Source organism: Acomys minous (genome assembly GCF_964271855.1).
Source record: "Acomys minous genome assembly, chromosome: 13".
NCBI lineage: Eukaryota > Metazoa > Chordata > Mammalia > Rodentia > Muridae > Acomys > Acomys minous.
Window position 1 is genome coordinate 85,178,127 of NC_140495.1, and position 27,927 is coordinate 85,206,053.

Below are 27,927 nucleotides of genomic sequence, written 5' to 3' on the forward strand. Positions count from 1 at the left end.
TCTTGTGCTGGGCGTGGTGGTACATGCGTTTAATCCCAGCAGAGGTAAGTGAATCTCTGTGAGTTCAAGGCCAGCCTGGTCTACAAAGAGAGTCCAGACCAAAGAAGGCTACAAGCAAAAAACCAAAACAAACAAAAAACAAACAAAAAACACCCCCCAAAACAAAATAAAACCCCAAAACCCAAAACCCAAAAAAAGATGCCTTTTGGGCTGGAAAGATGGCTCAGAGGTTAAGAGCACTGACTGCTCTTCCAGAGGTCCTGAGTTCAATTCCCAGCAACCACATGGTGGCTCACAACCATCTGTGATGTGATCTGATGCCCTCTTCTGTAGGTGTGCATGCAGGTATAGTACTATATACATAATAATAAAGAAATAAATCTTATAAAACGATTTTTTGAGACAGTCTGTGTAGCCTTGGTTGTCCTAGAACTCACTTTGTAGACTAAACTGACCTGGAACTCACAGAGATATGCCTGTCTCTGTCACCCAAGGGCTAGGATTAACGGCATGTGCCACCGTTGCTGACATTAAAAGGTATTTTTTAAAAGAAAGATTCCTTTGGAAATATGGATGTATTTCATAATAAAGAGCTCTTGTTCTTGCGGAGGATTGCGTTCAGTTCCTACCACCCATGTCAGGCAGCTCACAACCACCTGTCTCTTTAGTTCCAGATCTGATGCCCTCTTCACAGGCACCTGTTTGTTACTGTATATATCAAGTGGAATACATGATCATACAGAACACATAAATATATACTTAAATAAAAATAAAATTAAACCTTAAAAAGATTCTTTAATATTTATCGTGCAGTGTGATATGCATTAATTTGAATAGCATACAAATGTTAGAAACTTCGTGACCAAAAGTTTTAAGAGGTTTATCAGAACAAAAATGCAACAGAGTATCAAAATGTTTCGGTACCCACTTATATTGGTTTAGTCCTTTTGCTTGGCGGTAGCCAGCTATAGAGAACCTACACAAGTGTATAGCAGGTAGGTAGGCTTCAGGAAGGTACTACTTTCAGATTGCTTGTAGGTTTCATTTGTGTGTTTTTGAAATGTATATTAATCCCTTGAAACTCTGACTTATTAAATACCAGAATCCTTGTAGCATATTTTTATTTTAGAGGGTTGTATTTCTCAGCCTTGTGCCAAGAATGTAAACATTTAATTGAATTATACTGGCTGTGCTGAACACTTGGGCATCGTGGCGCACGCCTTCAATCCCAGTACTCTGGAGACAGAGGCAGGTGGATTGATGTGAGGCCAACCTAGTCTACAAAGCTTGTCAGGACAGCAAAGGCTACACAGAGAAACCCTGTCTTGAAAAACAAAACAAAACAAACTTACTGGCTGTGCTGACATTTTGTCTTGTTTTTGTTTTTGAGACAGGTTCTCATTATGCAGCCTTGGCTGGCCTGGAAGTAGGTATGCAGATCAGGGTGGCTTAGAATTCATACAGATCTTACTGTTTCTACCTCCTGCGTGCTGGGAGTAAAGCTGTGAGCTGCCCCACAGAGCTCCTATTTTGGCATATAGGCTCATGTGTTTAAAATCTTTGTCTCTAAATGGTAATGCTGTTTTGGAAGATCATAGAACCTTAGGAGGTGCGACCTAGCTGGAGGAAGTGGGAGAGTGTGGGATGACTGCTTTGAGCCTGGGCTCTCAGAGCTTCCTGATCAGTGTCATTTACTAACAGTTACCTCATGTGCCACTGCCACAAATCCAGTCTGTTACCGTCTTTCCTGCCTTGATGAAGTGAAAGCTTCTGAAATGTGAGCTGAAAAAAAGTCTTTCCTCCCTTAATTTGCTTTATCATGTACTTCATCACAGCAACATAAAAATAAGTAACATACTGATAAAAGCATGCTCTGCTCTGCGCCAGGGTATGCTTATGACAGGATGTTCTGTGTACTAGTGCTTCCTTCCTTCCTTCCTTCCTTCCTTCCTTCCTTCTGTCCTTCTTTCCTTTCTTTCTCTCCTTTTTTTTTTTTAATCCTCATGACATGTCTATGATATTAATTGTTTAAAAAGTTTGTAGGATTTGATCATTAAAACCTGACTTAATTTGAGGTTATTTAATGCCTCTACTTCCTTCCCACCCACCTATCCTAGATAGGAGAGAAAGAAGGTTACTAGGGACAGGAGAAGTTGACCATTTTAGACCCAGCTCCTTGGGCCTATTCCACTCTTTGTTGTCAGGATTCCAGAAGACCCATTAAATAGTAAACAAAAAATTCAGCAAAAGTTACTGCAACCTCAGGAGCTGGAACATTAGAGCATCCTCTGGAGCATTTCTCTCTAGGAGCGTCTTGAAGTGGAAAGGTGAACAGCCAAGGAATGTGACACAATGCAAAGGCCAAGCCTGTTCTTTGGGCTCTATTTACTTCCTTTGAGAGTTCTTACGAGGATGCTCATTAATGGGTAAAGACCATGCCCCAGCAAGACACATTTCCCTTTCAAGAGGACAAACATCATGCACCCTCTCACAAGTCTGTTTCCAGCGGACAAACATCACATGCTCTCAGTCTGTATGTGAAAATAATTAATATAAATATCAATAAAATTGGCTATAACACTTTAACTGTGACTGTAATAACACTTTAACTGTGACTATAGTGAAGGAGAAGACTTCAAGATCCTAGGCCCAGAAAACATTTTTAACAAAATCATAGAAAAAAAATTCCCCAAACGAAAGAAAGAAATGCCCATAAGCATATAAAAAGCATACAGAACTCAATATAGATTAGACCAGAAAACAAAATCCTTCCCACACATAATAATCTAAACAGTAAATGTACAGAACAAAGAAAGAATATTAAAAGCTGCAAGAGAAAAACACCAAGTCACATATAAAGGCAAATCTATCAGAATTGCACCTTACTTCTCAACAGAAACTATGAAAGCCAGATGGATGGGTGTTATTCGAACACTAAGAGACCACAGATGCCAACCCAGACTACTATACTCAGCAAAACCATCAATCACCATAGATGGGGAAAACAAGATATTCCATGATTAAAAATAAGTTTAAACATTACCTAGCCACAAATCCAACCCTACAGAAGATGATAGAAGGAAAACTCCAATCCAAGGAAGCTAACTACACCCAGGAAAACACAGGAAATAAATAACCTCACATCCACAAAACCAAAAGAAAGGAAACACACACCCACACACTCACACACACGCACTACCACCACAACCATCATATCTCTCAACATCAATTGTCTCATCTCCCCAATAAAGAGGCACAGGCTAACAGTGGATGTGAATACAGGACCCATCATTCTTTTGCATACAAGAAACACATCTCAGCAATAAAGATAGATATTACCTCAGAGTTAAGGGCTGGAAAAAGGTATGCCAAGCAAACAGGCCCAGGAAACAAGCTGGGCTGCCATTCTAGTATATAATAAAGTAGACTTTCAACCAAAACTAAACAAAAGAGATGGGGAAGGACACTTCATACTCATCAAAGGAAAAATACATCAGGATGACATCTCAATCCTGAACATCTGTGCCCCAAACTCAGGAGCATCCACATTTGTAAAAGAAACATTATTAAAGCTTAAAACACCTCAAACCACATACGTTAGTAATGGGAGACTTCACCACCCCACTTTCGTCAATAGACTGATCACTGAGACAGAAACTAAATGGAGAACTAATGAAAATATTAGACATCGTGAATCATATGGACATAACAGATATCTACACATTTCACACAACCACAAAAATTATACCTTCTTCTAAGCACCTTATGGAGCTTTCTCCAACCCTCACCCCCAAAACCCCCAAGCCCCCAAACCTCAACAGGTACAAGAAGGTCAAAATAACCTCTTGCATCTTATCAGACCACCATAGATTAAAGCTGGAAGTTAACAACAGAAACAACAAAGCCTACAAACTCATGGAAAATGAACAACTCCCTACTCAATGACTACTGGGTCAGGGATGAAATAAATAAATAAATAAATAAAGAGAGACATAAAGAAAGAAAAAGAAATAAAGAAAAGAAAACTCTTAGAATTCAGTGAAAATGAAGTCATGGTCTTATACTCTGCTGTCCGCTCACCTTGCGTGTCCTCTCGCTGTTCCATTGCCCCAGTCACCACACTCGTCATTGACAATGGATCTGGCATGTGCAAAGCTAGCTCTGTTGGCAATGATGCCCCAGGGCCAAGTTTCCTTCCATCATCGCTTGCCCCCGACACCAGGGCATCATGGTATGTATGGGTCAGAAAGATTGTTACATGGGTGATGAGGCTCAGAGAAAGAGAGGTATCCTGACCCTGAAGTACCCCATAGAGCATTGTCACCAACTGGGACAACATGGAGAAGATCTGGCACCACACCTTCTACAGTGAGCTGCGTGTGTCCCCTGAGGAGCACCTGGTACTTCTGACCAAAGCCCCTCTGAACCCCAAAGGTCACAGAGAGAAGGTGACACAGATGTGTGAAATCTTCAATACTCCAGCCATGTACATGGCCATTCAGGCGGTGCTGTCCTTGTATGCATCTGGGCACACCACTGGCATTATCACGGGCTCTGGTCATGGGAGTTACACATACAGTGCCCATCTAGGATGGCTATGCCCTTCCCCATGCCATCTCTCATCTGGATCTGGCTTGCCAGGACCTGATAGACTGCATCATCAAGATCCTGACTGAGCGGGGCTACAGCTTTACCAACATGGCTGAGAGGGAGATTGTGTGTGACATTAAGGAGAAGCTGTGCTATGTGGCCCTGGATTTTGAGGAAAAAATGGCTACTGCTTCATCCTCCTCCTTCTTGGAGAAGAGCTATGAGTTGCCTGTTGGACAGGTGATCACTTGGCAGTGAGCGATTCCGGTGTCCAGAGGCTCTCTTCCAGCCTTCTTTCCTGGACATGGAGTCATGTGGCATCCATGAGACCACTTTCAACTCCATCAGGAAGTGCAATATGGACATCCACAAGGACCTATGTGCCAATATAGTGCTCTCTGGTGGTATCACCATGTATCTAGGCATTGCTAGCAGGATGCAGAAGGAGATCACAGCCCTAGCACCCAGCACAATGAAGATTAAGATTATTGCTCCTCCTGAGCCCAAGTACTCAGTCTGGATCAGCGGCTCCATCTTGGTTTCCCTGTCCACCTTCCAGCAGATGTAGATCAGCAAGCAGGAGTACGATGAGTCAGGCCCCTCCATCGTCCACTGCAAATGCTTCTAGATGGACTGGCAGGTGCCAGGCACTTGCTGCATGAGCTGATTCTGAACTATGGATTTGCACTGGCAAATGTACACACCTCATGCTAACCTCATGAAACTGGAATAAGCCTTTGAAAAGAAATTTGTCCTTGAAGCTTCTATCTAATATCAGCACTGGATCGTAGAACTTGTTGCTGGCTTTGACCTTGTATTCAAGTTAACCGTTCACCTTGTATATGTTTAATACCCTGTGCTTTAGCCCTTAGTCCATGTGGCTCAGTCACTTGGTGGCTGGGGAAGGCACACTGTGGACGAGAAATCCCCAGCCTGGTGGATCATTGTGATCAACAGCTGACTTTTAGGATTTCTCGAGGTTGGCAAGGGTTCCTGATCCAGTCACCACTTCCGTCTTGCCGGTCTAACAGGGTGGGGAAGTCCGAGCCTTAAGTTCCAGTTTCCGTTCTGTTTTTTTCCCTCCTGATGGCTGTGGGTTGTTACTTGCCTTGAGTTGGGAATGTTTGCATTGACACCTGTAAATGTATTCATCTTTTTAGTTTATGTAAGTTTTTGGTACTCAATTCTTTAAGAAATGACAAATTTTGACTTTCTACTGTTCAGTGAGATCATTAGGCCCTAGCAGCAACACATCATTGTGTAAAGAGAAATAAAAGTGCTGCAGTAACTGAAAAACAAACAAACAAACAAACAAAAAACAAACCAAAAAACAAAAAAAGAAAGAAAGTAAAAAGAAAATGAAGTCACAAAACACCCAAACTTATGGGACACAATGAAAGCAGTGCTAAGAGAAAAGTTCATGGCACTAAATGCCATCATAAAGTAATTGGAGAGATCCCATACTAGCAACTTAACACTACAGCTGAAATTTCTAGAACAAAAACGGGGAGACACACCCAAGAGGAGTAGAAGGTTGGAAATAATCAAATTCAGGACTGAAATAAATAAATTAGAAACAAGAAAAATAATTCAAAGAATCAATGAAACCAGGAGCTGGGTCTTTGAGCTAATCAACAAGATAGACAAATCCTTAGCCAAACTAGCTATAAGGCAGAGGGAAAGTACTCAAAGCACCAAAATCACAAATGAAAAGGAAAACATAATGACAGACACCAAGGAAACCCAAAGAATCATTAGGTCTTACCTCAAAAGCCTATATGCCACAAAACTTGAAAATCTAAATGAAATTGACGATTTTCTTGATAGCTACCAATTACCAAAATTGAATCAGATCAGTTAAACAAATTAAATAGTCCTACATCTTCTAAGAAAATAGAAGCAGTCATCAAAAGTCTCCCAAAGCAAAAAAAAAAAAAAAAAAAAAAGCCTAGGGCAAAATGGATTCAGTGCAGAATTCTACCCAATCTTCAAAAAAGAGCTAATGCCAACTTTCTTCAAACTATTCCATAAAACAGGATCACAAGAAACATTACCAATTTCATTCTATGAGACCACAGTCACCTTGATATCTACATGACTCAATGACCTGATAAAGAGAATTTCAGAACAAATTCTCTTATGAATATTGATGTAAAAATACCCAATGAAATACTTGCAAACTGAATCTAAGAACACATCAAAAATATCATTCACCACAACCAAGTAGGCTTAATCCCAGGCAGGCAGAAGTGGTTCAACATACAGAAATTCATCAATGTAACCCCTCATATAAACAAACTGAAAGAAAAAAAAATCATGATTATCTCCTTAGATGCTGAAAAAGCATTTGACAAAATCCAACACCCATTCACTATTTTCAGATGATATTCTAGTGTACATAAATGACCCCAAATATTCTAACAAGGAACTCCTACAGCTAATAAACACCTTCAGCCAAGTGGCTGAATACAAAATAAACTAAAAATATTAATAGCCCTACTGTGTACAAATGACAAAGAGGCTGAAAAAGAAACTAGGGAAACAATACCATTCACAATAGCCACAAAAAATTTAAAGCATCTTGGTGTAACTCTAACTAAGCATGTGAAGAACTTGTATGAAAAAACTACAAGTCTCCAAAGAAAGAAATTGAGGAAGATATCAGAAGATGGAAAGATCTCATATGCTCATAGATTGGTAGGATTAATATAGTAAAAATGGCCATCTTACCAAAAGCAATGGACAAATTCAATATAATTTCCATCAAAATACCAACACAATTGTTTACAGACCTTGAAAGAACAATTCTCAACTTCATAAAAAAACTATGAATAGCTAATACAATCCTATACAATAAAAGATGTTCTGGTGGCATCTCCATCTCTGACCTCAAGATGTACTATAGAACAACAGTGATAAAAACTGCATGGTACTGGCTGGGATGCTACTCAGCTATTAAAAACAAGGGAATCTTAAAATTTGCAAGCAAATGGACAGAACTAGAAGTGAGGTAACCTAGACCCAAAAAGATATGCCTGGTATATATTTACTTAAATGCAAACATTAGCCACATAATTCAGGACAACCATACTACAATACACAGACTTAAAGAAACTAAATAACAAGGAAGACTGTACGGAAAATGCTTAATTCTCATTCCAAAGGGCAAATAGAATAGACGTCAGAAGTGGCTAAGAGAAGGACCAGGACAGATTCTACCATAGAAAACCTCTGAAGTCTCCACCCAGCAGAGGATCCAAGCAGGCGCTGAGACTCACAGCCAATTTCTGGGTGGAGCACAGGGAGTCTTATGGAAGAGTTGGGGGACAGAAGAACCTGGAGGGGACAGGAGCTCCACAAGGAGAACAGTGGAGCCAACAAATCCATGTGGGGTGGGGGGTGCTGCAGATCCTGATGCACCAACTAAGGAGCATGGATGGTGAGGCCCTAGACTGTCTGTTCAGATGTAGTAGATAGACAGCACAGTCTGCTTGTGGGTTACAAACTATGGGGAGTAGGAGCTACTTCTGACATGGACTCTGCTGCCCACTCATTGAACACCTCCCCCTGGCATGGTGGTCTTACCAGGCCACAAAGGAAGAGAATACAGGCTGTCCAGATGAGACTTGATAGGCTGAGGTCAGATGATGGGGGAGGATGGCTCCCCCTTTCTGAGGACTAGGCTAGTGGGGATGGGGGATGAGAGAGGGAGAATGGGACCAGGAGGCAAGGAGTGAGGGGGCTATAATTGGGATGTAAAGTGAGAAAATTAAAAAAAAAAGAACTCTTTTCATTGTATCCCATAAATTTTAATATGTTATACAATCATTTCATTCAATTCTAGAAAGCCTTAAATTTCTTTTTTAATTCTCTATTGACCCACTTTTCATGCAGTAGTGACCTGTTCAGTTACCATGAGTTTGTAAGCTTTCTGTTTTGTTTGTTGTTAGTTTTCTCTGTTGTTGGTATTTAGTTTTCTCTTCTGATAGTCTTTTTTTTTTTTTTTTGTCTGTAAATTTTGTGTCTGAGTATTTGTTCAGTTTTGGAGAAAGTTCTATGAGGTGCCGAAAAGAAGGTGTGTTATTTTGTATTTGGGTGAAGTGTTCTGTAAATATCTGTTAGGTCCATTTGGTTTATGATGTAGCTTAGCTCCAGCATTTCTCTGTGTGTGGCAGGGTCGGAGTTCCTACTAAGAGATCCCAGAAGGTCCTGGATGAACCTATGATAATGAAGTCTAAGTTGCAATGTTAGACATACCTGAACCAGGAGCAAGCTACTGAGCAAAGTGGCACGAATTTTAAAGTTGGCCCATACTTATCCTGGAACGAATCATTTTTAATACCCATTTTTCCTGTAACACTTCCTGTCCTCAGGGATTGTTAGCTGATATCAGTCCAGGAGGGTAAATGGAGCAGGGGCGATGGATTGGGAGTTCGGTAGTCACGAAAGTATGAACAAAAGTGAGGACACTCTGAGATCAGGTGCAGGGAGGCAGATCAATTTTATTGGATGTGAATGGGGCTAGTATAGAACTTTGGGAAGGGATTAGGAATTTCCAGGGTGGGCAAATGTCATTGGCTGAAGGTCGAAGGTACTGAAATACCTCACTAGAATGAATAGGCATTCTAGGAATTGCAGGTGCTTATTGGGAGAAAGGAATTTGGACCTGTAACTTCCCAAAGGGCTATGTGACATTCCGCAGAGAGTGTAGGTTCCAGGATCTAGCTCCCTAGGGAGAGAAGAGGAAGCCTTGTTGACAAGGGGAGTCCTCCATTTTGCACTGAGCTAAAGGCTTCCCAGTTATATCAGGCTTTTATCTTAGCAGCATTTTCCTACACCCAAACTATTTTCAGTATTTATCATGAATAAAAATAAACAAATGATGGATAGCAAAGAAATAGAGTAATTAAAACTTCTTTTTAATGAATTTTGTCTATAGAGACATGCCAGAAATAATCACAAGTCTATGAGACACTCCAGTAAAATAATCATGAGTCAATACTAATAAAAGTAAAATATCAATAAAAGTAAAATTCTAACAGTTACTTAATTATACCTATGATACGGTATTTCATCACTTGGTTCATGGTTAATTCTAAAATTAATAATTAAAAATTACCAATGTGTAAGTTATGAATACAATCTTGTACTTACTAAACTAACATAGTATGCCTTACAATTTATCTCTTTCAAGTACTGCTGTTTTAAATTCTGAATACAAAAGAAAACCTACAGTAGGATAAAGCCAGAACTGAAGAGGTTTGAGATTGTCACCGCCAACCTTCCACACTTTACCCCTGAATCTACTGTTAATCAGTACATGGTTGGAGATACAGGTAGACCCTTAAATAAGCTGGAGTTACTGTGAGGTGTTGTGAACTTAACCTTGAAAGGGAGCAGGTGTAGGGCCTTCTGTTTGGTTTGGAGTTGTAAAGTAGACTCCTACCTAGAGCATCTCTGAATGGCTTCACAACAGATGCGAAGAAAACAGACATAATAACAATTTACAATCCAATTAGAAGATAAACATCCTTTACATAGTAGAAGGTGTCAATTTCCTGTGTACAATAGTTAAATGTCAGCAGTAATCAAACAATTGTTTATAAGTTCAACAAAATTAAGGATGCTTTCCAGGGAAGACTGAGTATTTTATAACCACACCACAGCAAATGTGTCAGTCAGCTTTCTTTCACTATAACAGTATCGGGATAATCAACTTAAAAAGATGAAAGGTTTAATTTGGCTCTTAGTTTCAGAATTTACATTTCATGGTCAAATGAACAGAATATCATGATGGGAGTAAATGGCAGAGCAAAACTGCTCACCAAAACCACCAAAAACTAAAGAAAAGGGAAAGCAAGGGGGCTCCAGTCACCTAGCTTCCATCCTCTGACTTCTACTACACTTTCTAATGGCTCTTGCCAGCAGTAACTCCATGCTGGGTCCAAGTCTTCATCACATGTCCCTTTAGGAGAAAGTATAGGTTTGGGTGATAGAAAACAATTGGCATTTTAGCTCATGTTATGTTCCCTGGATTCCTGCTCTCACCACAAGCTGCTCCTGCTGCTGTCTGCTTAGTAATGCTTTTATCTGGAACTCAAATGAAAGGGGAAAAGCTAATAGTCAGCGACATGAAACGTGCCTGCCCTTCTGACGTCTGTACCGTCATTCACTCATGCAACATGCGATGTGTCCCACACTGCTTCGTGTTCTGGGAGTAAGTGGATGACTGAGACATAGAACTAGTTGGAAATAAATGGAAACTAGGTAAAAGAGACATTTGGATTGGTTACAAGTCAGAGGGGATGACAGTAGATCAAAACTTAATTGGCTCCATGCTGAGCACCATGCCTGTTAGTATATAGGTGGCTTCGTCTAGGTTGCTTAGCAACCTGTGACATCATGGCTGGCTGACGCCAGACTATACAGGGGCCAACTTGCCATCTTGTCTTTCTCTTCTCTTGTCTTCTCTTGTCCTCTCTCTCTCTGTCTCTCTCTCTGTCTCTCTCTCTGTCTCTCTCTCTCTCTCTGTCTCTCTCTCTCTGTCTCTCTCTCTGTCTCTCTCTCTCTGTCTCTCTCTCTCTCTCTGTCTCTCTCTCTCTGTCTCTCTCTCTCTGTCTCTCTCTCTCTCTCTGTCTCTCTCTCTCTCTGTCTCTCTCTCTGTCTCTCTCTCTCTGTCTCTCTCTCTCTCTCTGTCTCTCTCTCTCTGTCTCTCTCTCTCTGTCTCTCTCTCCTCTCTCTAAGGAAGCCCCTTTCCCTTTCTCTCTTTCTCTCCTACTGTCTTTTTCTCTCTATCTTCATGACCCACTCCAGCCCTAACTCCTCTCCCCCAAATAAATCTCTCCAATTCATATTGTTTTTGTGATATCTCATTTTAACCCCAACAATGCCTCTATTCTGCTTTTATCAAGACATAATTTGGGCTCCCCAAAGACTGCCTTCATGCTTTCTTTTTGTTTCTTTTATGACCCATAACTAGAATTCCCTCTATTAAGGCTTGACTTTCTGACACCTCCTTGCACCTTCCCTCATTTTCCTCCTGCATGTTCTCATAAGCAGGCTGCAGACTGATTCTTCCTGTTGTAACAAAGAACACTCTGATTGAGCAGGAAGACATTAGGAATTTCATTTACATTCATGCAGATGATCTCTGATATTTGTGTGGTTGTACTTAAGGTAGTTATTTCAGAGTGAGAACATAATATATACCTCTTAGAAGAATGCAAACTTAAATTTTATAGTATTCAAAGTTTATGTTTTTCCTAACAAATTAAACTATCTTCCTGATTTGTACTGAGTCATGTATGAACTATACATTGGACATTATCTGATTTTGTAAAATGGTAATGTGATGTTAATAATCACAGAGTATGAGCCATGATCCTTGGCATTTACAGTATGCTTTCAATGTTTCTTTTGGCTGGGTTGAGGCTTGCAGGCAGCTTCCATGTTCTTGACGTCTGTCTTCACATCTTCATCAGAGTTCCATGCTGAAGGTTATAGAAGTTCCTTCCATCTTTTGCCTGTAGATTTCATCAAACCTCTCATTCTGGGCCACAGTAAAGTGGTTCTTCCAATCACCCACAGTTCCTAAAAGGTGAAGCCCAGACATGAGTATCAGTCTCTGATTGATGGCTTTTGTGTGGCTGAGCAGAGTGTGGGATGCCCACATTGGAGCTGGCCTGACAGGAGCCCAGTTCATCCCTAGTGGTCTTTGTGTAGGGGTTCTAGCTTCTAAATCAAGTGGACAGCTAATCCAAGTTATGTGGTGATGTGGAGTCCTGGCTCTATCTGTGTTACAAACATATATTGGATAGTCACAGTTTAAAAAAAATGAAGGGTAGACATTTAGCCATACCAGGGGATTTTAAGATGTTATGATGGCCAAAGGTCCTGGATGTAAGGAAATACATACTGTGATATTCCATGTATATGCCATCTAAGGACAAACAAAATCAACCTACAGTGAGAGATGACAACATTGTTCTGTGTAGAAAGAGGTTGACTTGGAGAGGCTGTCAGAGTAAATTTCCCAAGGTGATAGAATTTGTTGCTACTTTGATTCAGGCGTTGGCTATGTATTTTGTTTGTTTATCAAAGTGTGTCCAACTGTATACTTGATTTCTGTGGATTGTTTTTTTTTATGTAGATTATATCTCAATGAAGATAATTTGGAGAAAATTAGGAGGAGATTTTATTTTTCAACAAGCAATGGTTAAAATAATGTTTGATATGGAAATGCTCTTTGTAACACCTGTGATTCTTGTGGAAAATTATGCAACTTGATGAACAAAAATGTTTATTGAAACATTAATCAGAAAAATGTAAACACATTATAGTTTCTATAATAGGAGAAATAATTGGATGAATGACAGAAAAAAAGGTGTTATATAACCACAGTTTGTGTTGTAATGAACAAATTTCTATCAGTATCTATATTTGTGTTTTTAAAAAAAACATTTATTATGTATACAGTATTCTGCCTGCATGTACACTTGCACACCAGAAGAGGGCACCAGACCTCATTGTAGATGGTTGTGGGCCACAATGTGGTTGCTGGGAATTGAACTCAGGACCTTTGGAAGAACATACTAGTGCTCTTAACCTCTGAGTCGTCTCTCCAGCCCTATATTTGTGTTTTTGTAGGCCAAAGCAAGCAAGCAAAGAAGCAATGCAAGTGTATACAGAGAATGGTAGATATGGATGGGCTTGGGGAAAGACTGCTTGCTAAATCATCACCACTGATTAGGAGAGAAAACGGGTATGTCTCAGGGGATTGGGATACTTTGGAGGCTGCAAGGGCAGTGAATGAATTAACTCATGTACTGGAAGAAAAATAGAGGATGTATGTAAACACCAGTTCTTAGTTGCACTGGCGTGGAAAAGAAATGCATATGTTAATGAGGTGCCTGGAAGGGCTTTGTGCTGTTCCTAGCTTCTTGGGAAAGGTTTTTATTTTTTATTTTGTGTGTGTGTGTGTGTGTGTGTGTGTGTGTGTGTGTGTGTGTGACAGAGAGAGAGAGAGAGAGAGAGAGAGAGAGAGAGAGAGAGAGAGAGAGAGAGAAAAGAGAGAGATAGTCAAATAGGATTGATTTTAAAAAAAGAATTATTGAATGTACTAATTAAAAAAAATAATATTAACATTTCCCCCTTAAATCTGGACTGCCTGAGCCAATCAGAATTCTTCTTTTAGAATCTAGAAAGCATTAAGAGGCTAGATCTCAGCAATATGTGGTGAAGGTCCTGAGGCTGAGTGATTCGGGATCATGATTAAAACTAAGTTATACACAGAAGCTGAGGCAGCAGCTATGGAGTAGGAGGAAGGCACAGCAGTGGAAGGCAGTGGGCATGCATGCGGACAGCCGCTGTACTTACAAGTGGTAGAGTCTTATAGCAGAGTGGTAACTTCCTGGTTTCAAGATCTCAGGTCTGATAAGTCTAACCTTAGGTAGGGTCCATAATGAGGTGTGCCCCAGAAGTAGCTCTGGCATTAGTTATCTTTAAGATTTGGTGCATAGAGTCTCATGTACAATAGGAACAGTCTCTAGACTTAGGAGTTTGAGGTAGTGTTTGCTTGAGGTAGGCTGACTCAGAACTAGGGATAAAAGAAGCCCCACAAACCTTTTCTCATGAAAGGAGATATGGACTGGTCCAGGATAGTTTTGGGGACCGTAGAACGATTTGTCATAGGATTCTCTTTCATTTTCTCAAATGATGTTTCCTGGACAATTTTATCCAGTACTGCTTCATCCAAGTTTTTCCCCATGAACTGCATTACCTTCCGGATTTCATGCTTTGGGTTCTGTGGGTGAGAGTAACACTGAGTTGAACTGGAAGAGTTTCACGACTTGATCCCATTTCTCCACACATCCCTGTAAGAATAGCATCCCTAAAGCAGCTTCTCTGCCCCTTGTAGAAGGAATCTCTTGTGCATTGCATAGATGCAACAACTGTCAATTAAAAAACCTATCATCTATGGCTGAGACATGAAAGAGGTGGGACTTCCAGAAGGCAGAAGGCATTCTGGAAGAGAGCCAGCCAGGTGGTTCCTGCCAGCAAGATGTCAGGGGAACAGATGCATGGTTCCTGAGGTCATGTGTCCAGCCACTTGTCAAACTGTAAAGTAGTATAAATACTTGATTTTAAGTTTGTGCTAGTTAGGACAGAGCCTAGCTATATGGCCTAGGTATTTGTAAATCATAATTGAGTCTTATAAGTAGTTATTTCCAGGGTGCTTTGGAGAAGGGAGGTAAAGCCCCCTCTAGCACTCCCTGATCCAGAAACAGTAATTTCCTTACCCTCTTCAAATCTTCATAGAAGAGGAAGAGCATCTGGTGTCTGTCCCGTATTTCCCACCATCCTTTCACATGGTCAAACCAGGATCCCCAACTTACTGTAACAGACAAGAGCAGTGTCCATGAACATAAGCTTTCTGGGAGTCAGGATTATTTTTTGGGGGGAGATGCGTAAAGTACGTCAGAGACATGGAATGAAAATTCTATATCAGATATATCTTTAAGGACACTGAGCTTCTTGATTCTGAGGTCATGTGCTTTGGGTCAGTCTTGGGGGTTTTGCCTTAATATGATAAAGTGTCTTCATGTTGATTATGCACAACCACTTGCACCCTCGTATTATACATGATAGGGGACACCCAGTCCAACGGTAATTCTATAGGCCTCGAATCTCCCAATAAAGGATATTGTGGGGAATCAACTGTCATGAGTGGTTCTCTCAATGCAGCCTCATTGAAGTAGGAACACAGGGGCACAAAGCATTTTTATTTACCTTTTCCGTTGATGAAGGTTTCAAAATACTCATCCCAGGTGCCCGGATCTGGGAGCACCTGACTCATCCTATAGAAGTGGTAATAGGAAACCATGCAGTCTTTCGCGTTTCGAGCCACATAAAGGAACTTTGGAGAGGAAGAGAGGTGGGTTAAAGGGGCACAAATATGCCAAGTTTTGAGTTCTTCTTTGCCTGAGTCAGTCCTTTAAGGGATGCTCAGCTCCCCTGCTCTGGCAGAACAACTCAACCTGGAACATTGTTGCCAACTTTGCTACCTTCAGCCCAATGAGCTTTCCAGAACCATCAGCTTGGTATCTGGAAAAGCAGTAGCTCCATCTGGTGTTTGAATCAACCAGCAGTGTCATGGTTCCTATATTCTGTGAACACAAACCTTCCTCAGTGATGATCATTTTTGCATCTGTGTGTTTTCATATAGTTGACTAAACAAATACCAGGTGCATTTGAATAAGGGCAAGGTTGAGAAGCCCTACAGGGAGACATTGTCGCCTTGTTAGAAATCTAGCACATGTTTCCTACTGCCACCATGTTGCCATGCTCCACTGGAGAAAGGTTTTGGTTTGTTTGTTTGTTTGTTTTGAAATAGGGCCCACCCCCCCTCCCTCTCTCTCTCACACACACACAGAGCACTGGCTATCCTGGACTAGCATTGTAGACGAAATTAGCCTTGAATTCTCATGTACTAGAATTAAAGGCAAGTGCTACCACATTCAGACTGGAGGAAGTTTTGTTTTGTTTTTAAAGTGTTGGATTGTTTTTCTTTCACTTGAATTCTTAAACTTTAAACCTCAGGTTGCTTTCACCTCAATATTGCCTGACAGCTTGTGGCTGTCTTGTTTGCTTTTCATGTGTGTGACTTCCAACCACATCACATGACTGCCTTCTCTCCTCAGCCCTCACTCCAGCCCCTTTCCAAGTTCATGAATTTCTATTCAGACGCGTGTAGTGTATGAGTTGGGTTAGTTCTGGTTTTTAATTTTCAGTGATTACACACACACACACACACACACACACAGTCAATTTTAAAACACTGTTTATTTATATGTAGTCTCTGTTCCAGTCCCCATGCAAACATTAAAGCTAATATTGTTGAATTACCCAGTCCATCAAATACCCCTGCAGGGCTCCAGGTTCAATTTGCTTTTCTAAATTTTATTTCCTCTTTATTTTTCTGTAACTTGAGGCCTTTTTCAATTTATTTGTTTTCAGTTGGGCACCTTAAAGGGTCCTTCCTCGGTGATTTAGTGATATCAGGTCTCAGTAAGGGCAGAAATAGAATTCTCATTCCTCAACCACCTTTACCAGCAGTAGACAAGTCATTTGATTGTACAGTCCCAACTATACTCCTGCTATCTAGAAATATTTTAGCTCTTTTAAAACAACATTTAAATTTTTAATTACTTAATTATTTTATTATATGGATGTTTGCCTGCTTATATGAATATGCACCCTGTGCACGCAGTACCCACAGAAACCAGAAGAGGGAAAAGATCCCCATAGAAATGAAGCTTCAGACTGCTTTGAGCCACCATATGGGTGCTGAGATCTGAACCAGGGTCCTCTAGAAGACCAGCCAGTGCTCTTAACCACTGCGCCATCTCTCCAGACCTTTTTTTGTCCTTCTTTGCCTTATGCCCACTTACAAAAACAGTATCCTTCTCAGCAAAGCTATTGTCTCATCCTGGGATCTCAGCTCCACTCACTGCAAGGATACTCTACCCTTACACATTCCTGCCATGCTCCAGCACTCTCAGTGTGGCAGGAACATATTAAATTAGAAGTATGGTACATGACATAGTTCTAGAAAAAGTAAAACAAGCCCAGAGGCTTCTGAGGCTGCATCCAAGCACTGGCTTGTTCTGCGGCTCGACTATGCTTTCCTGTTCTGAGCAATCAGTCCTCCGTACTTATTCCACTCAGGCTTGTTTCTGCTCCATTCCATCAGCCCTTCTCCAGCCTATGTTCCTGCTCCCTGCCGCCAGTATGCGTCAGTGATGAATAGATTATCTGCCATAGCTCAGTCCCGCCTCCGCCTTCACATCACATCTGAAACCATCCAGGGGAACACCCTACTGCATCTAGCCTTGTCTTCCGCTTAGTACTATGTGCTAGTTCTCAGAGGGAGTGGGTAGAGAGTGCTGAGGAAGGTATTCTCACTCAGGCTCCAGAGGCCTCACTCTCTGGGCTCCCAGGGCAACTGCTGCTATCTTACCTTACAGTTATTTGTCCAAAAAGATGGTGGCAGCAGCTGAGTGGGAAGATGAGTCCTTAGTATCCTTGGAGCTGGCATCTCATTGGCTTTATCCACACCTTTAACCAAATTCAGAAGATGACAGCACAGCATGCATGCCCCACACATGGGAGCTTCCACTCTAGCTACTGATCACCCACACATGGATCATCCTATTTTTGGCTTTTTTTTGGAGGGGGGGGGTGGGTCCTTTAGAGCTGGGTGTGAGCTTTCAGTGAATTTACTTTGTCAGTTGGTAGAAGATAAGATGGAGGCTCAAATAAGTCTGTGTTATTGAGAACATTCAAACCAGACTGCTCCTTGGGCCATGCCCCCAAAAGCAGCCTTTTCCTTCTGTTAAAAAAAAATGGCAAGCCCCTGCCACTTATATGTGGATCTCTAAACCTATAGAAAAACAGATTCCCTGCGTGATCAAATTCTAGACTCCATTCTTACATATTTAAGAAAATTTAGAGGCCCAGGTTACCAGACTCCACAAGATCAGAGCGATACCAATGGCAACACGTCCCTCACCTGTATGGTGTGGTCAAACCTCAAGTAAATGTACCCTGCACACATCATTGGAATTGTGCATTTCTATCCTGGAATCCCTTTTCCTCATCTTACTGAATAGGAAGGAATCAGAGACAACCTGACTTCATGGAACCTCCTCTTTCCTCTGAAAGCTGGAGATAAGGACACCTCCTCCCCCAACACACACATTCTACCATGTGGCATGGAGTCTCATCAGAGCTTTTCCATGCTGCTGTCTGTATGTCTGTAGGATTAACAATTCTTCTAACAAGCCTTTCATCTCAAAGGAAACTCCTCTCAGTGCCCCTCTCAAACCCAAAACCTCAGATCATTTTAAAAACACCCCCAATAAATTTACTCTGTCACTTTGGCAATGATGAGCTGGAAGCTGAGAATAGAAAAGGCTATCTTACTAAGGCAGATCCAGTCAGGATCAGGCCCTTCTTACTTCCCTGCCAGAGGGATGCAGTGATAGTTCATCTACAATATAAAAACAACCTGTTGACACATGATTTATGATTTTTGCACTTCTATTTATGACTCTTAAAGGGATTTGCTCTGTGAAATCATTGAATTAGACTGAGGAGAGGGGAAATAAAGGTAACACAAAGTCTCCCTAAGGGTGTCCTTTAGCCTAGCACCTAGGCTTTTGGAAGTGATATCAATGGGAGCTGGAACTTAATCTTGAGGACCACAGTTGTTTCTAGGTTTGGGGTGACTTCATTCTGTTAGGTGGCACATTCTAATCTGGATTCTGATCCATAGTGAATGGTAAAGATTCTTTTACATGAAGAATCAGAAAGCCTGCCACACAGAGGGAGTAGTTATAAAACTAGAAGTGTGATAATAATTGACATTTAACTATAAATGTACAGTAGGAGGAAATACTGTGAAATGCCTTTCCAACTTGCTTGTATGATGTGAGGTCTAGAACATGACCAGCTATACTGGTTACTTTCCATTGTCAACATGACTGTAGAATCACCATGAAATAGATCTCTGGGTGTGTATATCTATAATGGTGTTTACAGAAAGGCTTAACCAAAAAATATGGGCAGCACAATAGGAAATGGAAACACAAAGGAAAGCTGAGCATTAGCATTTGTCTCTACTTTTTCACTATAGAGGAAGTAGCACTCATCAATACTGCCTCAAGCTTCTTGACAGACTAATAATATAAGCTGAAAGTTGAAATTCAAGGCAGAAATGTCCAAAAATTCACATTTGGTGGGATTAGAGACAAGAAAAGAAATGGATCTGGGCACAGTGGCACATGCCTTTAATCCAGAACTCATGAGGCATATACAAATAGATCTCTGTGACTTCAAGGCTAGCTAGTGAGTTATAGGGCAGTCAGGGCTATGTAGAGAGATACTTCCACAAAACAAAACAAAACAAAACAAAACAAAACCAAACCCAAAGAAGCAGGGAAGGAAGGGGGAGAAAGAGGGAAGGGAAAGAAGAAGAGGAGGAGGAGGAGGAGATAAAGAGACAAGGCCAGGACAGAGACAAGGCAGGAGAGGAACATGGAGAGTCAAAGGCTCTTACCTGATGGCTGGGGTGGCCGTGCCCACTCAATAAGCGGATGCCGGTGATGAATGATGACTCGCTGGCACTTCTCTACGTCCCCGTTCTGCTCAATCATGTCCACGATTTCCTGAATCCATGTTGTCCCTGAGGAGACAGGGACGAGTAAGAATCTGCAACCCTACCATTCTCTCCTTCAAGCATCCTGAAGAAGGGATGTAGAGCCAGATGTCGGCTTCCCCCGCCACTCTGGTCACAGTCCTGTTAGCTATGCCAGGAAGACTTTGGATTTCTGTAGAGGGTAGAAGAACAGAGACAAAGGTTACCTCTTCCTGGGAAACATGAATGGTCGAGGTGAGTGAGCTTCATAAACCCCAGGGACACAGGCATTTCAGATGGAGCTCATCATGGGACAGCAAGGGCAGGTTTCCCTTGCAGTTCCATCTTAGGGAGGAGTTCAGATGCCTCAGAGGGTGAGGCTAGGGCTTTTAATCTGCTGAGTTACCTGATTTAGGGTAAGTACAAATGAGGAGGTCATCTGGCTTGGCCTTAAAGGTCTGAATCTGCTTCCAGTTGTCCACAGTTGCAGCCTGCAAGGGGACCCCTGCTACTTCTTTCAGTTTGGCTTGTTTGCTCGATTCTTGGGTCAAGGCCATGGTATCTCAAGGTTGAGGGTCCAGTTCCTGTGAGAACAGAAGGGAATTTTCTTTTTTTGTTTAATATTTTAGTAGCTTTATTACAAACATTATCAATTCCAGTAATATATTTAATGTTGCCCAGTATTAAATGTCATACTTTAAATATGTACTCTATGTAGAGATAATAATAATATGTTTTATAATACATTTTCTTGTGTGTCAATTGTTTGACTCCAATGTGTATTTTACACGTGCGGTATCTCTTGAATCTCTTAGACACTTTGGGTCCTTCACTGTTGCACATGACTAGTGGCTTCCATACTGGATCAGGTCACACTGGAGTTTCTTGTTGCTATATTTTGTTAGCATCCCTTCATGGCTTCAGTAAGGTCAAAAGAAAGAACAAGAAGCAAGGCCCCCCTCCCCCCTCTATAGCTGCACTACAGTGTCCTCTCTAAATGTCTATTGATTTGTCGTAGACGCAATGCCCTTCATAAACTTATTACAGAAGGGAATTTTTAAAAAAGTGCGATAAAGCACACACAACCTGTAAATGACTCTTAACTGTCATTGGTGGACAGCTCAGTGGCATTAATAATATTACCACTGTTTTATGCGCGTCATCATCTTCCATCTCCAGAAAACCATTTCACTTTCCTAGATGGAAACTAGGACCCCACTAACTCTAAATCTCTCCTCTCTGGCCCCTAGTTACCACCATTTCCCTTCAAACTCCGCGAACTCCACATGCTTTCCATAGGTAACTAGAGTTTGTCTTTGTAAATGGTGTGTTTGATGCAGTTAAATGTTCTTAAGGATCAGCCGTGTTGTGGCATGTCACTGAATTTCCTTCCGATTTAGTGTGGACTGTTATTGCATGCCTGCTTGTCCTATGTTTTGCTTGTCCATGTCTTTATCCATGGGCACTTAGAGCTCCTCCTTTCAGCTATCATGCAGGAAGCGGCTTTACACAGGCTTCACAAACATCTAAGCTCCTGTGTTCATGTATTTGGGGTTGTAACTCAATGCAGAGCGGCCAGATGGTATGTTTACAGTTTTGAGTAGTTGTCATAGCACTTTCCTGCAGTGGCCGTATCATTTTAGAGGTTCACTAGCAGTATACAGGGCTCCCAATAGATTTCTTTTGCATTTCCTCCATGACTAATGTAAATATCTTCTCATGTGCTTGAAGTCTACTTCATGTCTTTTTTGGAGAGATGCACATATTTGCACTGTTTGTTTGCTGTTGGTTTCTATATCTAGAAGACATATAAAAGGGAAGCAGGCTGAGCGAGCCCTGGCTACTCTAACAGCAAGTGGCTGCTGCAGCTCCAGAAGGTATTTACTGTTGCGGCTTAGAGGATGACAGGCTAATAATGTTCACTGACTGCTCCAGTGCTGGCCTGAGAACCTTTATAATCAAACCAATTGTTAATCTTACATAACATGAGAACAGTAGAGAGGAAGGGTCTTTATGGAAAATGTAACAGCAAATAATTGCTGGAAATTCAATAAAGCAAACTAGTTCGGCCACTCAAGGGAGTGAGAGAAGAAAGAATTTACCCAGTCTGTCCAGACCAGCTATCAGAATGACAGACTCCCAGAGACAGTTGACTTCTCTGGAATGGATGCAATGCTTTTAGAAAATGAAAAACCAATTCTTCTAAGAACACCTCAAGTGGAAGCTGCAGCTATAATTATAATGCGGCCTAGAGGGCAGACGTTTCATAAAACCATGAGGTGTGGAGTGGTCAGCTTCAGCAGAGGAAGGTAGGTTGTCGATATCTCCTTCTCCTTTCTTTTTTGATGGAATGAGAGTGTTGCAATGTCTTTCTACATATCCTGGGATGCCACATAACTCACTGTGTAGCCAAGAGTGGCACTGAATTAACAGTCCTCCTACCTTAGTCTTCTCGGCGCTGAGGTGACAAGTGTACGCAGCCTAGTCAGTGCTTAGAGCACTGATGCTTCCTACAGACCTTCTTTGTTCGGTCCTTCCCCAAATTCTTTCTTCTCTTTTAATTCATATCATAAGTTTATCATAGGAAATAATTATCATTCCTCTAAATATGGGAAGGCTTGCAACCCACAGGGTAAATGGCTTACTCAGGACCGCAGCTAGCATCTGTCTACAAATCCCATCATCCTACTTTTAAAACTGCCTCATTTTAAATTGTGTGTGTGCATGTGGCATTGAAATTGAAAAAAAAAACAACTTTGCCATAAGCCCATATGCACAAAGAAAACTGTACTGCCACATCTTGCTCGTATCATTTGAAGTTGCTAAATTTGTGGGTGACAGAAAACTACTTAGATACACTTATATTGCAAAAGCATCATTGGATAAGATGCACTGAATCACGTGCCTCCCAATTCATGCATTGCGCTGTAATCTCTTTACCTAGAATATGACTGTTTGAGATAGGGCTCTAAAGGATTGATGAAGTCAAGATGAGGTCTGTAAGGCAGGCTCTAATTCAACCATACTGGGGTTGTTCTAAAAAGAGATTTAGACACACAGAGAAGCACCAAGTGATGCACAAAGGAAACATCATATGTGGACATAGTAGAAGATGACCCCGTGCAAGCAGAGGAGAAAGGCCTGAGAAACCACATCAGCTGGCCCCTTGATCTGGGACCTCTTGCCTCAGAATTGTAGAAACTTGTTTAAACTACCTAAACTGGGGTGACTTGATTACAGTAGGATGAGTTTGATTAAGCTCAGAAACCTGGTATTCTATTGAACTTTAGAAAATAAAGGGGATTAAAATTTTTTTTTTTTTTTGCTTTCCTATATAATTGACCAAATAGCACTAGAAGGCATGTTTTTTTGTCAGCATACCTGCCCTAGTCTGCCTAGCAACCTATGATGTCATCACCTGCTTGTCCCTAGGTGTGCCTTTGCCTAGGATATAAAAGGGGCAATCTCTATCTCTCTCTCTCTCTCTCTCTCTCTCTCTCTCTCTCTCTCTCTCTCTCTCTCTCTCTCTCTCTCTCCATGGGGTGCCCCTCCTTCTCCTCTGCTTTCCCACGCTCAGGCAATAAACTTCTCCATATCATATCTGTTGCCTGGAATCTCATTTTTTAATCATTACAATGGTGTCGCAGCCCAATGGGCCATTCCATTGTTTTCTCAGGGGAGTCCCACCCCCTTCACTGTCCGCAGCAAACTGCTTTCTCTGAGTACACTGCCCTCCCGCTGCTGCTGGCTTGGACTCAGGCTAGCCTACCCATGAGCTGTGCCATTGTTGGAAAGCAAATGGCCAGTTGCAGCTTGCATCTGCCTGAGAAGGACTTTAAAATTGCCTGCCACCACTCAACACCTCTGTGCACCACCTGACCTTACACACCACCCCTGCCGTCACTGCCCCACCCTGCTAGAAGCAGCACCTGTGATGGCTGTTTTGAAACAGGTTCACTGTGCTGATGCCACAGTGGACCACGAGTCCTGCCATCGGAACTCAATTCTCTCCTCTGCTGAGGTAAATTTAAAATTGTACTTAAAAATTCATCCACATGGTTCAAGCTTTCTCCCTTTCCACGTGGCCTGCACACTCACCACTTACCCATCCTGTACAGATTCCAAAGGCTTTCGCCCTGCTCTTTCCTCCCGCCCCCCATTTACCACAGCGCCATTCTGCAGGCCTGGTATGGCCAGGGGCTGGGTTCCGAAGGGACTGCTCTGGACCAGCGGCTGCCGCTGCCAGAAGTACTTCCACCTTGAACCACTCGGGGATGGCTGGGACCCCTCCATCCAAAATGTCCCTGTTCCCTGGCAGCTGCCCTTGACTAATTCTGGGTTAAGGGATCCAGATAAATCGGGCCTTATTTCTCCAAGACTGTACTTTCCAGCTCATTAAAAAAAAATCCTCTCTAATTCCCTTTTGTGCGCGCTCTCTCTCTCTCTCTCTCTCTCTCTCTCTCTCTCTCTCTCTCTCTCTCTCTCTCTCTAACAAACCAAAAAAAAAACATTTACACTGTAAACTCTTATCTAAGGATTTATAATTTGTTTATTGGGGGTGATGTATAGAGTCTAAATTCAAACTCTCATTTAGACCATATGATGTAAAACACCAATTATAAAACTTCTTAATCATAATTAATTCTCTGTTTATCTCCTTTTAGATAAAGAAACCAACAAATTTCATTTTATTGTACCCTGGTTCAAAACGTTTCTTATTTCAAGTTTATAATGGATTATTCAAATTAACAAGATGAATACTGTTTCTCCCACTGGGGGCACCTGCAGGCTTCTTGATCAATTGATTTCGTATACTGTTCTGCTGTATTGCTATATTATAATATACTAATTCTAGAGGCATACATTTATTTACAATGTTAAAATTATTATGCCCTACCTACAGTCTCAAAAGCATAAAAATCACAGCCTTATAAATATGCTTAGTCTTGTTTTTCTTAATCTATACTATAACTTTAGATTTTTATAAACTAAATCATACAGGATACTATTATGTTCTCTGTTCATGGACTATGTTTATGATTTTTAAGACCTCAACAAGGATAAAACCTAAAATCCTAGTTTTTAATTGTTGAGATCTTATAAATGATCAAGTACTTAAACATGTTCAGAAATATTTTTAGTCATGCTAAGAACCAATTTTCAAGGTCAGATGTAAAATGGGATCATAACATTCTGCTTTATGTTTGCAAAATGTAGTGTAGAACAGATAACTATACAATCCAGACAAAGATTGCTTAACTCAAATATGCTTGTCCTCCAACTTCTCAGAGATCCATTGAATATGACATTTAACATGAGTAAATTTATTATAAAAAAAATAAAAACAGAGATTCCAAGATCATAACAGTAGTTCCCCAAGGTCTCAGAAGGTTTGGGCCCAAGGGCAGAAGACTTGAATCCTGGAATGTGGTTGCTGACCAGCAGGCAAGACCTTTGCCAAAGCCTCACCTTTTTCTAGAGTCCAGACTGAACTATGGACAAACTAGACATTCGGAGAGTCATTGTCTCACTTTGCTGAAAACAAGGTGAGGTCAGTCTCTCCCATGTTCTCCTTCCACAGAAACAGCCTCTTGTCCTCTGTGTCTGATGGCCAGACTGTCTCTACCCATGGTGCAGTGTTGCCCCAGGAGACAACTGTATAGGAACTGGGATATGACTAGTTGCCTCTGTCACTTTTATTAATATGAAGAGCTTGTCACCCCCCTTTTGGCATCCACTTACAGGTAGTGTCAGCTATGGTCACTGCTGTCTTTTGAATTGGGGAGATAGACACATAAACTCTCCCAGGAAGTCTCCCTTTCATCCTGTGAGGTTAGGTCCTTATGGCCTCCTTTGTGAAACAATCTCTTTGAACAGAAGCTATCGCTCTTTTCCATGGAGTTAACTTTTCATTTTGTTTTCTGAGACAGGGTCTCCCACTGTCCTCCAGACAGGCCTCAAACCTACAGCAATCCTCCCACTTGGCTGCCAGGGGCATCTCACGTTGCAAGTAACCTTTACAGGTCTTATGCCAGGGTGCTATAGTTACTTGCCTATATAAGTAACGTCTTTGAGCAGGAGATCTATTCCAGTGCACTCCCTTTTACTAGCTTGAGTGGTAATGGAATAAAAGGAGGGTCCTGGGGGGAGGAGAAACAGCCATTGCCATGGAAGTCTAGTTAATTGGCAAGAAGGGAGTTTTTGCTGGGGTGGTGGTGGAGGATTAGGCAGCCTAATGGAGATAGTATCATGGAGGGGTGGTTGCAGGATTTTCTCAATCGAACACTGCCAGCATTGGCTTCACATGCCTTTTATTTTATTTTCTCAGGTTTCTTGGGACTTAGGATCTTTCTGGCTTGAGTTACATTGACTTGCAGAACTAAATTCTAAGAACACACAGGAACAAGTTAGACTAAACATTTCAGATTAAACTGCTCTTACCTTCGAGCTGTAGTCGTCAGTAATCCACAGGCTGGACTGCCCAGTTCACTGAGTACAAAAGTACATTTCAAAAAAGGAGCAAAGCATGTGCAGGGTATGGCAAAACACAGAGCCTCGAATTCTCCTGTCTTGAAAGGATCCACTAATCCACTCGACAGCAGTCAATCCAGAGGCTGTGCTGTCAGTGTGGTCAGCTGGAGCCTTAACCCGCAGAGTCAGGACTGCAGGAAACAAACCTTGGCATCTGCCCAATGAGGAAGTAACTCTCCACTGTGTAGTGATTGGTCAAGTACAAACTTCCCCCACCTCAAGTGCCTGCAAACTCTAGACTGCTTAGGTAAATGCATGGAGGCCAACACCCTGCTCCTCCCTCTCTGTGACTAGCTAGCGCTCTGCTGTGCTCAGGCTCCTGGCTTTGTTGCAGAGCCCACGGTCTTGCAGCCTGAGCTCCTCCCTCCCTCATCTGACAGAGTCTAAAACGGGCAATGACTAGTGTGTAGCAGCACTTACAACTAAGAATGAGAGAGCCCAAAGCCTCCACATTCTGCTTTTTTTTGCTCAAAACAGTCTGTGCCTAGCTGAGTGCAGTCCTCGTTAGTTACATAAACCAGCAGTATGAGGTTGATATACATGGCCTCTTTTCACCTTTCAAGACCTGTGATGCTAAGATGTGCCAAACCAACAAATTATTAACTACTAGGTTTCAGTAAATAAACTAACTCCCATCCTCCCTCCCCTTGTCTATGGTGCAGTGAAGCTTAAAATCTGAGTGAGTTAAAAAGGTATTTCAGGACACTAATCCATTACTTCATTATCTTAGTCTTGCTGGCTTGCTAAAGAATTTATTCCCCCAACAGTTAGCCCTTAGGTCCTTGGGTCCTATCCTATTAGCAAGTAAATAGACTTGGGTTCAACAATGGAGAAACTAGAAGGCTGGCTGCAGGGTCTCAGGCATCCAGTGGAACCTTCTTAGAGATTCATTTTCTACATCTGTAAAATGTGGGGCATGCTAACTACGTCCAATCAATTCTGTTAGATAAAACCAAGGAGATGAACAGGCATACTTAGCTCAGACTAAGTAGTTACAAATGCTGGTTGTTCCCCTTGCTTTCAGGAGTATATTCCTCAACACCCACACGAAGAAGGGAAAGAACATAAGTCGAGAACTAGAGCCCACGTATGTGTGTTTATTTATACTCACCTTATTCTCTGATAGATATACTGGCATAGAAGCAAATTATATTCTTCGGTGTCCTTGGCTATCTCACAAATAAAACTGATCTCTTCTGGACACTTTCAAACTCATTTTAGCCCCTCTACTAAAGTTTACCTCATCTTCTTCAATCCTGTAATTCCTTTGATCTCGTGGCTGACGTATCTTCTACCACCTCTTTTTTAAAGGAGAGGTTTTTTTTGTTGTTGTTGAGTTGCAAGTCACAATTACCTTGTAGCAGAAGTCCCTGTGTCCAAGTGTCTGTTTGGAGATATCTTATACTGCATGCAACTGTTTTCACACTCAAAGTGTCACCTTAGGTGCTTTCCTCCGTATACCAGTGTCATTTAATTGAACAGGTATTTATTGAGGGTGACTTTAAATGAGATAAATTCATAGTTTCTACGCCCCTAGGATATATGGTTAGCGAGCATTGCTTGAGCATTGGTCTCAATTATGAACTAGGGTGCCACTCAGCCTTCAGTAA

At 41.6% G+C, this 27,927-nt stretch overlaps 1 protein-coding gene and 1 pseudogene across 2 annotated transcripts; one reads left to right on the forward strand and one right to left on the reverse strand.

Moving 5' to 3' along the window:
• Positions 1-4,127: 4,127 nt before the first annotated feature.
• Positions 4,128-6,147, forward strand: LOC311580550 (actin, cytoplasmic 2-like; annotated as a pseudogene). Its single transcript has one exon. The product of its transcript is annotated as an actin, cytoplasmic 2-like (transcript).
• Positions 6,148-9,488: 3,341 nt separating this feature from the next.
• LOC311582018 (sulfotransferase 1C2) lies at positions 9,489-26,530 on the reverse strand. The gene is made up of 8 exons (XM_084754688.1): positions 26,228-26,530; positions 20,193-20,370; positions 19,709-19,834; positions 17,609-17,706; positions 15,379-15,505; positions 14,889-14,983; positions 14,212-14,392; positions 9,489-12,180 (listed from the first exon to the last, which is right to left on the reverse strand). Exons 2-8 carry the CDS (start codon positions 20,341-20,343, stop codon positions 12,068-12,070), a joined length of 891 nt encoding a protein of 296 aa, XP_084610814.1. The 5' UTR covers positions 20,344-20,370; positions 26,228-26,530; the 3' UTR covers positions 9,489-12,067.
• Between the last annotated feature and the right edge of the window lie 1,397 nt (positions 26,531-27,927).

Excerpts from the sequence above, each read along its gene's own strand:
- LOC311582018 (XM_084754688.1), bottom strand. The coding sequence starts at position 20,343 with ATGGCCTTGACCCAAGAATCGAGCAAACAAGCCAAACTGAAAGAAGTA. Across the intron at positions 17,707-19,708 it reads ACGGCCACCCCAGCCATCAG|GTGTGGATAAAGCCAATGAG; the intron begins GTAAGAGCCTTT and ends ATTTGGTTAAAG. Across the intron at positions 12,181-14,211 it reads ATCTCCTTTCATGAGAAAAG|GAACTGTGGGTGATTGGAAG; the intron begins GTTTGTGGGGCT and ends TTCACCTTTTAG.